Source organism: Agelaius tricolor, unplaced genomic scaffold, assembly GCF_023055355.1.
Source record: "Agelaius tricolor isolate 1412-34295 unplaced genomic scaffold, bAgeTri1.0.p SCAF_19, whole genome shotgun sequence".
NCBI classification, from domain to species: domain Eukaryota; kingdom Metazoa; phylum Chordata; class Aves; order Passeriformes; family Icteridae; genus Agelaius; species Agelaius tricolor.
Window position 1 is genome coordinate 113,613 of NW_027269279.1, and position 14,378 is coordinate 127,990.

Below are 14,378 nucleotides of genomic sequence, written 5' to 3' on the forward strand. Positions count from 1 at the left end.
CTACCAAACCATCAAATGAAAGTATTAAATGCTTCATGGATTCATGAAGGTAATACTTAAGTAATTCATTTTTGTGCAATGCTGTGGGTGTGAGATACAAACCATTCAAGGCTACTGAACACAAAGATACTGACTACGACTCACTAAATCTCAAGGACTAGGGGCTGAGTAAGAATACTGGAGAAGTATCAGTGTTCTTTCTTTTGAAAGCATCTGGCAGTACCTCCTGCCACAGACAGGACATCACACAGTTTTTACCACAAGCTCCTAGATCAGTTCCAATCCTTTATATTGAATTTTTTACATAACCTATTATGGCTATTACACTTACATTAGAAAGCAATGTTGATTAAACATCCAAGCATCAAGTCATTAGGATACAAAAGGACTTTTGATCAATTTAAGAGGAGCTTTAAAAAAAAAAAAAAAAATCACCACCCATATTTAGGGCAACACTTAATTTTAACAGTCAAGCTTAAATCCACTAAGTTTTCAAGCTGTTCTCTCCACATTTCAATCTCATCAATCTTACACAACAAATTTTCAAGTTTATCTAAGATATCTGTCACTTATAAAAAGTAAAGTTACCGTTGAAAAAGATCCTTCACCAAGAATTTTCCCAAATTTGAAGTCATCAGGTCGTTTCTTTCGAGGCTGTGGAGGCTGCTGTCCTGCATGCTGCTGCAAGGAGTTTGAATTAGATCTTGATTCGGGTGCTGTGCCCTCCATGTTAGATGCCTGTCTGCTGCTGCCACAAGCGGAAATGACAGGTGGAGTGCTGGAATCTGCTTGGTTCCTCACCATTGAAGGGGATGAACAGGAGCATAACACCACGCTTGACTGGATTGGAACAGCATCATACTGAAAAGAGAAAATTAAACTATTATTCCCATACCTGACATAATTACCATGCACAATTGTACTTTATTTCCATACAAGGTTCATAAAAATTCTTCTTTGAAAGGGTTATCATTAAAAATCTCTTTAGGAGAGAATAAAAGTATTTATGTTGGAAATGGCAACAATTTGATAAATAACTCTTTTTAGGTCATGCTGTCATATAGCCATAGGTCAAACATCTGAACACTTTAATTCAAGAATGCTTTTTTTAAACTCAAAAAAATGCTCCTAACACCAAGTTATCAAATTTCATGGCATCTTCTCCTATGAACAACATGACCTTAAATTTCTAGTCATACAATAAACACCTGTATGTACCAGTAACATTAGTTCAGAGATCCAAGTTACAATGAACTCTAAACAAACACATGAAATGTTTAATGGAGACAAAGGACGCATTCTTAATTTTTTACTTAGAATTTCACTTTAGTACACATTGGGGAAGGACATAACATAAAAAGGCACATCAGGTGGAGGGTTTAATAATCAGCAACACCTAAAACTTTTTTTGAAGAATGCTCTGGTTCATGACCTTTTAAAACAAGGGAGATTGCACTACTTAAATTGTACATATGGCCACATAAAGACAATCCAATTGCAAAACAAAAAGAACGGATATAGCCCAGAAAACAGCAAATACAAGATGACACACTCCTAAAACTGATTAATGTAATATACAAAGCAAATTGTCATTTGGTACCCTTTTATCCATTTTCCCTAAGTAAGATCAAGGAACCTTCTGAAGCTGCTTTCTGCCCCTTTTGGTAATACACCACAATTAGTCTGTCAGGGACTGCTTCTGATGTTTTACTTGAAACTGGCCAGAAAACACGAACAAATAGGAGAGCTCTGCTAAACTACCACTAACAAAACAAAACAAAAAATTGAATGTAAACATACAAGAGGAAATATTTAAGAAAGTTAACACAATTTTATAAATCTCACTATTCTAACATACATCCAGCAGAATGAAACTGACTTAATGAAAATCACCGAATCTCAAAACTGATGTATTGTACAACCATGTTAGAGAGTCTGTAACATACACCATGTTACCAAATTAAAAATTACTTCTCACAAAAAGAATTTTTTTACCTCATGAATTTCAATTTGAAACTGTTTTCTGCATTTTAGTCAGAAACCACCTTGGAAGGGAGTTGGACTGGCACTCACTTATGCACATGGTCTTAAGGAACCTAGCTCCCAAATAAGTGATTCCTCACTTGGCTGTGCCCTGTGCAGTAGAGAAAAGCTGCCTTTATTTACTGCTAAAACTGATATTATTATTATGCACATACACATTGAAGTGTATGTGCTGTAGGTCACAGTTCCTTTTATGCCTTATATGCATATATTTTAGCTGACACCTTTTGCAGAGACTAACTATTGTCCCCAGAATTTTCATATCCCAGATGAATCACCTCTCCTTCAGACAGCTACTCACACAGCAGCCGTGTCTAAAGATAAACACTAGCTAGAATTAAAAACAGATTGTACCCTTTCCCATCAAGACTGCAGCAAGACTGACACAAGCATAAGTGCTCAGCAACTGAAGTGACGCCAGTATAAAAACCATCCCATTAAATGAAATACAGTAAATAAAACACACATACACACAGACTAAATATTGGGATCTAAATTATAAACTGGCACCAGTCACAAATGAGGTTTTACAGGTAAATAAAGCAGTAGCATTGTTGGGGGGGGGGGGGGGTGGTCTGATTAGATTCTGCAGCTAGCAAGATCACCTTGAAAAAGTAAACAAGCAAGAAAAACATCCACTACAAAAGCATCAGAGCACTGTGAGAAAGGGAGGAAAAGGTGCTGGATGCAGTGTGTTTCATTACACAGTAGTTGAAACTAAGTCACAATGAATATCAAGTATAGAAAAATCCTGAGGGAAGAGACAGGAGTAATGGACTTTGTAGGAAAAGAAGGTTATTTTCGGCCAGGGTATAACATCAATTAGTCCCCTGACTTTCTCAAAGGAAAGTCAAGATTAGGAACAAGGAGGACAGAGGAACACGCAATAGATTTAAAAGGATCAGTTACCTAAGAAATGACAGAACTATGTAACTAGGTCTGCACCTCAACATTTATTGAAAAAGGTGATTCCTACACTCGTCCTTTCACACTCCACATATTCTTTAGTATTTTGTCCTGTGTTATTCACCTTCTAAGTTTTATTTTGAAAGGCTCCAAAAAACATGTCTGCAGAAACTATATATGCATCTACATATAGGTTTTCATATATGCCTAAGACAGAATACAGGCCAGCTTATCTGATGTAACCCTGTACCTTACTCTTTTGTAAAAATCAGACTTAAGATCTTTCTTCTGCCAGATGCAGACATTTTTTTAGTCAGATACAAAGTCAGTAACTGAAATTTAAAATATTCTAAACTGCATCTGCAATTCTCAGAAGCTTGAGGATGCTCTCCTTTTAGCAATTATCAACATTTCTCAGCTGGCAGTCAGTGAAAGCACAGATCCTCACATGGTAACAACAGACTGACCTCTTGCATGTCATGTATCACCATAGACCATACTGATAGAATTACCAGATAAGTGGTTATCCCTTTAAAAACTAGTCTATAACACCACTTTCCCAAACCCTTAAGGGTTCTCCTTTTCATTTACTTTGATATAGAAGTTGTTTCATTCTTAGTTAGCAACATACTTGATTTTGAAAATCTTTCAAGGAAGAAAATAACAAATCTGCTGAATATATGTGGCACTATAGCTCAACAGTCATTTCAAAATCTCCATCAAGTAGTTTTCACTAAATAACTAGAAACAGGATTCCTTCTATTTATACATGAAGTAAGTACTAATACTGTCCTTTTCCTCACTTGCTGCAAACAGTAGAAGTAAACTTTAGTAAACTGGAATCAATGCAAAAAACCCACTAGACAGGATCATGTTTTTCCTTTCTTCCCCACCACCCAAAAGGACTCATACCTTTTCCCTCTGCAGTTCAGCATTTTGACAACTGCACTATCACTACAACTATTAATGTATTTATATGCATCAAACACATACCACACTTCTCTAAAGCAACTAAAACCACAACTGCATATCCACTAGCTTTATCCCACCACAAAATCCGCAACACTATTTTCCTGAGACTATTCTATCAACACTGACAGCAGCAAAATTACTTTTAGAGACTGAGCTTCGAAAACTTCCAATATCCTCTACTTCTGTACTAAGTGACAGGATGTTGAACACTGTTGAACACTGAAGATGACTAAGAACATCTTTGCTATTGCTGAAATTCTACTAGCAAGATCTATTACAAAGAAAATCAGTATGAACAGGATGCTGACCTCTCAGATGTCTGATAACAGTCTGACTGCTGACTATTACAGAATCTCAAGCTGCATTAAGACATAGGACAGACATGATCATAAAACCTCTTAATCTAATTACTTATAAAGCTAATTTTTTGGAAGCAAACCTTGGTAACAGAAAGTATTTTTTTACACAAAGCAACATGACCTTTAAACCTCAACTGGTACATTTGTTTTGATTATAAATAATGCTAATGAGACTATAAGCTAGAAGATTGGCACAACCCAAGATTCTGCTAAAGGCAGTTTAAGTTAGACAGGTTTGGTCTGAGCTGTTTTGTAAACAGTTTTGACCTTGTCATATAAGCCAAAAGTTCTGAAAGTGAAATTTATTTTGTATTGCTTACAATTTAAACATTGACAACCTAGAGTTTTAAAGTGAAAAAACTAAAAGCTAAGCAGTTATATTTAATGTATTCTTTTCAAGGCACACTGGTGTTTCAGAGGATTGACAAAGATGCACCAACTGCATGTGACACACATCTCATACCTGAAAAAAAGCATCAGAAGGGATAAAGGGATAATTAACAGATATTACACACAGCTTTTCCACTGGCCTCCTCCCCTCTCATATCCCACAATTAAAATGTTAACCTTCTCTAGGTTCCCCAGTACCTAGTTGTGACAGTCTCCAGTTCAAAGGTTACTGTGTAACACAGTTACACTGAGAGCTCCAGTATATTCCAAAAGAAAAAGCAACTGATCAGGTCAGATACTTAGATGGGCCTGAATATAGGCCTTCAAACTATGCCTCACAGTACCTAAAATGAGACTGCAGGCAAAAGCAGTGTAGTTCAGGTACAAGAAACTGAAGATACAAACCCACTGATTCAGAGTAACAAAATCCAACTAAAGGCCTCACATTTCAGTGCAGAGAGCACGGTACAGTTTGCACCAATAAATACTAATCCCATATAGGAGCTATTTGCAGAAGTGTAATGATTATTGTGTGATCCCTATCAATATTTAACACCAGTTTTCCTTTCATAAATTCTGTTGCTGCACCAGAGTGAAGCACCCTCAATGAAGAAAACCCAGAGCAATGATGGATAGTATGCTTTCATAAATTGCAGTAAACATCAGTTCTCAGACCTTATATGCTCATGTCTACTTATGCTCTGGATGTCTGTCTAAAAATGGATTGTCAGACTTTCTGCTAAGTGACAACAGCATCCTCTTTCTATTAACCAATTGTACATGTATCTGTATAGAGAGAAACAATATACTGACTAATGCAACTCCATTGCATGCCAGTTTCTCTTTATATACACTTTGAATATGCTTAGAAGTTTGTCAGATAATCTCAAGAATTCAACAGTACATCTATCTGCCAACATTATTATTGCCTTTAAGTAATTAAAATACTAGCCTAAAGAGAAAAAAAAACGTTCATTAGAAAAGGTCACTAGATGCTATCAGTCTATTTACTGTAACATAAAATCAAGCATGTAATGAACGAGACAAAACTCACAGTAAGCCAAGTCTCAGAAGTACTTTGAATGCATCATGCAGCTCGTTAACTGTTCACCCATTTAACAGGTTAACTTTGACACCAAAATACATACAGACATATTAAAACATCAGAGTAATTTAAAGACATGTACTCTGCTCATACTTTCAGCTTGACAGAAGTTCAACATGACTTCTAAGAGCAAACACTCCTCTCAAAAAAAACAAAAAAGATAGGACACACTTTTCTATAGAGTTCTTTGAAGACAATAGTAAGTCAAACTGCAGCAAACAAATTCCACTCCATGTACTAGTTATTTATAGATATTTAAAAAGCATTAACATCAAACAGTCATCTTGTGATCTCATGTAGCAGTGGTTTGCATTTATGTCATATAGAGCTGCATCAGAACTCTTTCGAACCTCATCATCAAATGGCAAAGATTGCTGTAGAGAACTTAAAATTTAGCACATAAGCCAACAACCTGCCCCTTTAACACCACATATCTTGAAGAAACTGACTTTGGCAGTCATCAAAACAGTCTGAAGCCAAACAATTTGTCAAAATCTGTACTTTGATCAAGGATCATAAATGGTTACCAACTACTATATTTAAACGAATATATTAAAATCTCATAGTTCAATTATAAAAACTATTTTGACACAAATTCATTTTGCAAGAGAATCGGAAGTCCTATCTATCTACGCTGAAGTTTTTTGATCTCAGAAGTTACCACATGAAAAAACTGTTGTTTAAAGACCATTTTTATGAATTAACCACGCAAATTTCAAAAGCATTTGGCTGCATAAAAGGAGTGGGTTTTTGTTGTTCTTGTCCAGACAGACGGTGATACTGATTAAAGAAGTCTAGGCTCTAACCCACCAAAACAACTATGCTCACCCTCATGCCCAGTGTCATTTGAAATCTCTCTAATGCTGAAAGGTAAGCACTCATTGAAGTACTGCATAAAACTGTTTCCCTCAAAAATATCTTAACAAAATATCTTGATAGAAATAACCATAATTTAAAAGACAATAAAAGAGCTTTAAAAAACCATGTCCTGGTAATACATTTCCAGATTAAAGACTGTACAAATTAATGGAAGAAAAGCTTCAAGCTTTTCCCGATTCAAACATACTATTTTACCTAAAATGGCTTGTACCTCTGCAGTAGTGGTAAATAGAAGTACTGTTTATCTGTCATTTCTTGCTTTGTGCAGTAAATCCATAACACAGTTCATCCATAAGTGATTAATGAGGATATCAGCTTCATATTATATTAGCAAAAATATGGCCAAGAGGCTCAATGCTTTGGAAGCACAGAGAACACCTCTACATTCTTAAGATTGTTTTGGCCTTTAGGGAATAAAGGTATTTTATCCGCAAGACCATTTTTGCTTCTAGAGAAATTAATTTTTCACATACCAAGCAATGCTGATCCAAAATTTTAGTTTATGCAAATGCCCTTCTCTAAATTTGACCACTTTACATACAGAGGTATTTCTTGCCACTGACTTCCAAGATTATAATTCAAAAATCAGGTAGGGATTAAAGCTAATGAAAGGATTTATAAGAACCCGCATATCAGCCAGTTACCCTCTAACCTCCTCTACTGCTAAGCACAGCATTAAGTTCCAATCATCTTCAGAGACAGACTATTTAAGGCCTCCTTCCGCTGCCTAGTACTTCAAAACAAATCAGAAACAGGAAACCACTCAAATCTCCAAGAACCTAAAGTCAGCCTAGGGCCCAAACAGCTATAATGTAAACAAACCACTGAGAATTAATTTAACATAAACAGATCTAGGCTGGCTAGTTCACAGGAAAACAAAAGCCGTCTGTGATCGCAATAGTCTGATCTCAGGATACACCACCAGCTACCTCATAAGGCACACTGATAATCAGGTGCTGCATGGCATAGATGGGGACTCAGCCTAGCAAACACAAAAGGGTTTCCTATGCCAGGCTCCTTGCTAGCAGCTACAGGAGGCAAAGAGAACAGCTTGGGGTGAAGAACAGAGAAGCAGACACACCAAGGTGACAGTATATAGATGGAGTGTATGTACGAAGGATTCATGGCACAGTCAAGAAATGTAAATTCCTGCAGGATTACTAAAGAACCATACATTGAATTTAGTATTTTTTCAGAAGAATGCTCTAAGCCAGTTAATCCTTGCAATTTTTCACCATAAAGAATAATAAAATACTTGCAAGTGAAGTATTTACAGCATGTCTTTTAAAGCAGAAATCAAATCTCAAGTTCAATATTTAACCACACAGCAAATCACTTATTTCCTACAGCAATTTGGAGTAGAATTCATACAGCGTGAAAAATAAGGTTCTAGACCAAATAGCTAGCTTTGTGTATTTTGTTTCCAGTTCTTTCAGGTGCTTTAGACTACAGTAAGTTTCTACAAGCTTACCTGCAAATAAGATGTCAGAAAGGGAAGTGGGAAGGGAGGAAAATCTGCTTCTTCCCCTTTTTTCCTTCTTTATTATATATATATATATAATCTAACCTGGCCACTTGCAAAGAAAGTTTCTTCCATCTGAAATACCAGAAATAATTCCTTGGCATCATACATATTCTTTGGAAAGGTCCAATATGAGGAATTTGGAAAATGATTTTATCTTTCAAACATAGTGTTTTCTAAATTAAGGTCACTCGCATATTTTCTGAATGCCATAAATGTGCTAGTTCTACACCAATCCATATAGCTTTTCTGACAAATACATATATAAAATACAAGTTTACTGTTAAAAAACAGGTATTACTAAAATATTTCACATACTCAGACCAAACTTATTTTTATTACTTTGGCAGCTGACTACATTTTTCAGTCTAACAAAGTGATTGTGCCCCTGGTTTCATGCCTTCTGTACAAAAATTCCTGCAAGTACCTCAGTAGTCAGCATCCCTTTCCAAGATTTTCTGGCAATGATGCCTTCTAACTGGAGCCTGAGCCTGCAGGGTATCTTACAACATCCAGCTACAGTAATCTACCTGTAGAGTTTCAAGAGCTAAATTAAACTTTACTTCTGGCACTGTAATAGATCAATAACCTAAAGAAAAATTCATTAATAAAAAAAAAGCCTACCCATATACTCAGATTATTCTGTGGATCATATCCTTTCCACTAGCTCTAAGAACTTCTAATGTTAGAAATATGAATGCATATAAAACTGCTCCTCTTAAAACTTCTGATTTTTCCACCTTTGAGCACCTTTTTAACATCCTTGTCTTCTACTATTTTCTGTTCTTGCAGCCTGCTTTGGTAAGGGATTTGATGTCTAGAACATTTACTGAAAACCTATCCCAGTTAAAAGCCCATAACATGACTGATAAAGACTAGTCATGGCTTTATGATGAAAAGAAGGAGAAGAGAACATTAAATAGACAGGCTTGAAGGGTTTTCCCTACATATGTATCAGGAAGTTTTACATGTACAAATAACTACAAACAGAACTCTTAATATAGTGTAATCTAATTCTTAACATAGATGCAAAACGTACTCTACGTAAGCTCTGCAGGCCCAGTTCTTTGAAAAGTGTAGTTCATATTAGTTCCACTGGGGGAATAAAAAGAAGGTAGCAATTTTGTTCAGCCAGATCCATGACTACACTATAGGCTTTATCAGGTCAGAAACACTGGCAGAATCTAATAGCTGCTCGTGCAGCTGAACAGTCCAGTGAAGATGTTGCCGCAGATGAAGATGTTCATTACCATACTTCCAGACTTCTCATTATGAGAGGAAGGGCACTTCTTGGTTTGAGACCCAATATAATCACAGTAAGATTAACAGCAAATAACTAACATCACATTGGAATCTGCAACTAAAGCTTAAAATACTTTCTTTCTTAGAAGTGACATTAGGAGGGAGTTGTACTTCTTCAGAAAATAATGGAACATTTTAGGAATTGTCTGTGCATACAAAAATACAGAAAACTGTTTTGGCAGAGAATTGCTAGAATGTTCCTTTCAAAGCTGTGCTCTATTCACATCTCCCCTCCCTAATCCCTCTTATGCATTTACAATTCAGTCATCACAGAACTCATTATGTCACTAACTCCATCACATAAACACTAACAGTAACTTGCTCTGTCTCAGAAATACTGGATTTCCCATCTTTGATCTCATCTTAATTACAAAAAGGTTAGGTGAATTGTGCCACCTGTATCTGGTACTGCCTGTCAGTACACTCACCTGACCAGGAAAATATTAAATAGAATGGAAGAGAAGGAATTAAAAAGAATTATCCTGACAAAATATCCTAATTTTTACCTAAATAGTCAGCGGTTGCGTTCTTAAATTTTCCCCTCTCTGCATGTTTTTCTTATGGGCAAGGACCTAAATTGTATATAGAAAAGGAACAGAAATGCAAGTATTTTTGAGAAAAAGCCCCAAAAAAGATGGGCAATAAGCAAGAGCAGAAACACAAAGGGAAGCATACTCTCTGTTTAAGAGTCCAAGTAAACAGAAGTCATCTCTGATGCTAAGAAGCAGCTTTAAAGAGCAGTATCAACTAGCAATAAAGCAAAACTAATTCCTTTAATAATCAAAAACTGGTTTATCTCATACTCCTTAATGTAGCATTTATGTATTCTGAAGAGTTATTCCCACAGTACTTCTCATCTTCATCAATAAATACGATTTTGTGTAGTACCCTGATGAAAAAAATCACTGAGCATGAAGAGGAGAGCACACTGAAACAGCATGTCAAGAATCACCACTGCTGTGCTATTCTCCACAGAAAACCCTCCTTAGCCAATTCCAACTGATGAAAAGGTTTTAAGTGTTGCAGAATTAAGCTTGGCAATTTGCAACTGACAGAACACAAGACCCAAAAGCACAGCAGCATGCACACGAGGATAAGGAACATATCACTGCCAGGTAGTTTTGTCAACACGAGTGAAAGCTGGTGATTATTTTTCTTTTCAAGAGGGAATGTCTATGCTAGCTGAACTGTATAACTTACAACACAAAAGAAGATTTACCATTACCACGTCTGTATACCAGTTACAACTCCATCTTCTAGATATGCCACTGCACACAAACCAAGTTTACGCTATCAGACTAACGTAAACAACTGCGTTTGAAACGGCGTCCTACTGTGACCCTCGCGATCTTCCTCACGCGTTTGTTCCTACTACAAAAGAAATCGATTACAAAGTGACAGGTAGCTCCCACAAGGCAACAACACCTGTTCTCCCGTCGGGAGACGGCCCGGCATAACCACGCCAACGCCCCGTACCGGAACCGAAAACGGAGGTCCGCGAGAGGCCGCGGTGCGGCCCCTTCACCATCGGCCTCACCTCCTCCAGCGAACGGGCCACGCTCGGGGAAGAACGGAGACCCGCGGCGACTCAGGGGCGGGGGGCGGAAGAATGACCGCGAGCAGCAGAGACAAGAGTGGCCCCACGGGCGGCAGCGCCCGCTCACCCGCCCTGTTCCAGCGGGCGGAGGAGGCGGAGCTGTTCGCGAAAGCCCACCGCGACCCCGCCGCCGCCAGAGCGCTGGGCACGGGCGGCCACCTCTCACCGGCCGGCCCTCACGCCCGGGCCTACTTATTCCCCCAGCACCCCGCGGGCCGCAGCCCCGGGCAGACTCACCAGGGGGCTGCCGGTGCTGGCCATGGCCCGCCTGGCCCGCGGGCCGTTCCCCGCGCCCGGACTCACCAGGGGGCTGCCGGTGCTGGCCATGGCCCGCCCGGACCGGGGCCTCTCCCCACCCGTTCCGCGCTAGGCGCTCGGCCCAACCTGAGCCAATGGGGCGCCCGCGTCCCCCGCCCCTGACGTCACCACAACAATCCCCCCGCCGTAGGCGGGTCTTCCGCGCACTGCGCTCGCTCATTGGTGGCGGTAACTGTTACTCACACTCGGGCCAGGCCAGAGCGTCCCCCGGCAGCCTCAGCGCCCGAGCCGACGAGAGGCTGCGCAGCTGTGGGATGACGCCCCCAGGAAGCTGCGTGTAATGAGGGCGGAAGAGGGCGGGGCCGGCGGCAGCACCTCCCGCTGCCGGGTCCCTGCCACGGCGGCGGCGCGCCGTGCTAACGGGGGACGGTGGCGTCAGCGCGGCGGGCGGGAGTGCCGCGCCCTCCGTACAGCTCGGAACTCAAATGCGTCATAAATGCAATTCTAGTGCGGGTGTTCGCTCCTGAGAACCCCCCATGTCTGCATAACACCCGCGGTCCCTCGCGCCGGTTCTGACAGGCTGTTTTCCGGTCGAGCCCGCTGTGCCCGTTAACGGCTTTCTGTCAGTCTGTGTGCGAGCCCGCTGGCCGCAGAGGCCGGGAAGGGCGGGCCAGTGGTGCACGACACTGCAGCGAACAAATTGAGTTTGTCAAGGAATTCAGAATTGTGAGGGAAAACTCAAAAGGGTGAGGCAGGAAAAGACCATCTAGTTTACTGACCATCACAATCTACAAAATAAAGATATTTAGCTTCAAATGGGAGTGGCATGGAGGGCAAGGGCAATCGCTGTGTCCCAGGGTTGATCTACTTTTTTCAGAAAGATTTTTTTAAGAAGCTGGCCTAAACCAGCTTTCCTGTATGACAATTTCCTCGTCCTGCAGATGAGTAGAGCAATTGATCATAATCTTGTAGTAGGTTGGATGCATGGATCAGTGTGTGTGTGTGTGGCTTTTTATTGTAAGCCTACGTTCGCTATTCAGACTATCCATATTTTAGGCCTCTCAGAGAAACCCTCCTGAGTATCAAAAACCTTTTGCATAACTTGGGGCAGTAGTGCTGTAACTTCGTTTGTAGCCACTGAATGACAGACACTGTGATGGTTTTCACACATGTGAGTTCAAAGAGATTATCCTGGCAAAAAGGCAGATTCTTTAACATGTGATCTGGTAAGAATTTTCTCTCCTCTGTCTAACTAGACAAGTATAATAGTCCACATGGCTGCTTGAGCAGTTGGATTTATGTTTATGTCCTTGGATACTTTTATAAGGCCCAAAAAGTACCAGGTTCATCACAAAACTAGTAAAATTTGTGGATCGTACACAGCAAGTTTACAGCTATTTCAAACATCATATTGCCAAGAGTTGTGAACACAAAGAAAAGGAAGGAACCAAAAACATCAGACTTGCAATAATATTACATGACTACTCAATTAAGCTCTGTGTGTCAGTCAAGACAGTTCTGTGCAGGCTCATATCCTGTCCAGCAGGGCTTACTTGGGCATATGTGATACTGATTCAGCTCCCCTGGGCTGTGGATCATCTGTACAGATTATATGTATATTCCAGCACGTATGAGCCAAGGCAAACACAAATCAGGCAACAGCATCACTATAGGCAATTTCCTAGGTTCTGCTGCTTAATATCAGCAAACTGTAACATTTTCCTTTCTAGAAAAGCAAATAGTGCCTTTAGAATAGAGGTAATAAAGCACACAGTAGAATTTAAGGCTATGAAATATCAATATATCATATGTAATCCTTTGAGATGACAATGCTGTAGAGTCCAATGGCTTCATCTGGCAGGGTTTAGGGTACCAAATCTGCTGGAAAACTTGGACCGTAGATATTTTTATGTCTTGTTCAGTTGAAAAGAAACTGAGAAACTAAAATTAGTTTGAAAAGGGAACAACCACAACATCCACAATTTTGTCATCAGTCTTGGGAAAAAGGGAGAGTAAAGGCCCATTACTGTTCAGGAAAGGGAATGAATGGTAGATAATGTGTAATGGATTGAAGAAAGGAGCACACCATTTTTCTTCCAGCAAACAATCTAGTTTTAACACGATAATATTCATTTCAACAAGATAATAGCACACAAAAAAATCTGAGTTGAAGTCCTTAGCACATGTGTTAAATTCTGCAGGGACAGATGAAATTTGCCCTAAACTAGTTTTTGGGGGAAAATGAAAGAAAACAAAAACACCAAAACCAAACAAATAAACAACCCCAAAGAAAAAAAAACAAGCAAAATGTAAATAACTGAAGCAGTCTCTTCAATGTTAAAAGTTATTTCTGAGAAGCCATTCAAGAACACTAGAGGACTTCATAATGATAGAGTCTCATTTTCAAATGCTGGAAAAGTAAGGCCCAAAATAATGCTACACCAAGTGGATAAACAGAGAAACAATATAACTTCCATCTTTGACAAAAAAGTTTACTTGCTGCTAACAGGGTAGGTAGTATATAATTTGACTTTGCTAAGATTTTTGACGCAGTTCAATTTTAAAGGAATACTAAGGAAGCTAGTTGACCTAAATGGGAGCAGCTAGTCTTGTAATGAGTTATTAAATTTTTTGATAATGTGTTTGAGTCTAATCATTAGCAGTTCCTTGTTAAAGTGGAATGGCATTTCAAGGAGCATTCCAGGCTCAAACCTGATCTGATTCAATGTTTTCATCAGTTTTGATAATGAAATAGAAAGTATGTGTACAAGATTTGTGATATTATTCTGGGAAAGATTTTAGTCACTTGGGAAGACAAAAATGAAGAGAAAAAATATTTTGACATATGTGAAATACACTCTAATATGGAATTACATAGAGTGCAAAGTAAAGCATTTCAAAAAAGAAAGCAAATGTATTAATATAAATTCTGAAATAATAGTTTACTAGCAACATATTGAAATAGGATGTGAGAGCTACAGGGTACCAGAATTTATGTAATGAATTAATAGTGAGTTACTGCAAATAAATACTATTTTAGCATGT

General features: G+C 39.0%; 1 protein-coding gene across 6 annotated transcripts in view; it reads right to left on the reverse strand.

Annotated features, from left to right (window-relative positions):
• Positions 1–11,678, reverse strand: part of PDPK1 (3-phosphoinositide dependent protein kinase 1) — a 31,702-nt gene extending 20,024 nt beyond the window's left edge. The window contains exons 1-3 of one of the 6 annotated variants that reach the window (XM_071444704.1): positions 11,379–11,527; positions 10,698–10,849; positions 589–861 (exon numbers count right to left, since the gene is read on the reverse strand). In XM_071444704.1, the coding sequence (XP_071300805.1) occupies positions 589–861; positions 10,698–10,700 (276 nt within the window). In that variant the 5' untranslated portion in view covers positions 10,701–10,849; positions 11,379–11,527. Of the gene's footprint in view, positions 1–588; positions 862–10,697; positions 10,850–11,015; positions 11,037–11,312; positions 11,528–11,576 lie in introns of those variants that run through there. The other 5 variants (XM_071444703.1, XM_071444705.1, XM_071444702.1 and 2 more) reach the window with 5 other exon arrangements.
• Positions 11,679–14,378: the final 2,700 nt, after the last annotated feature.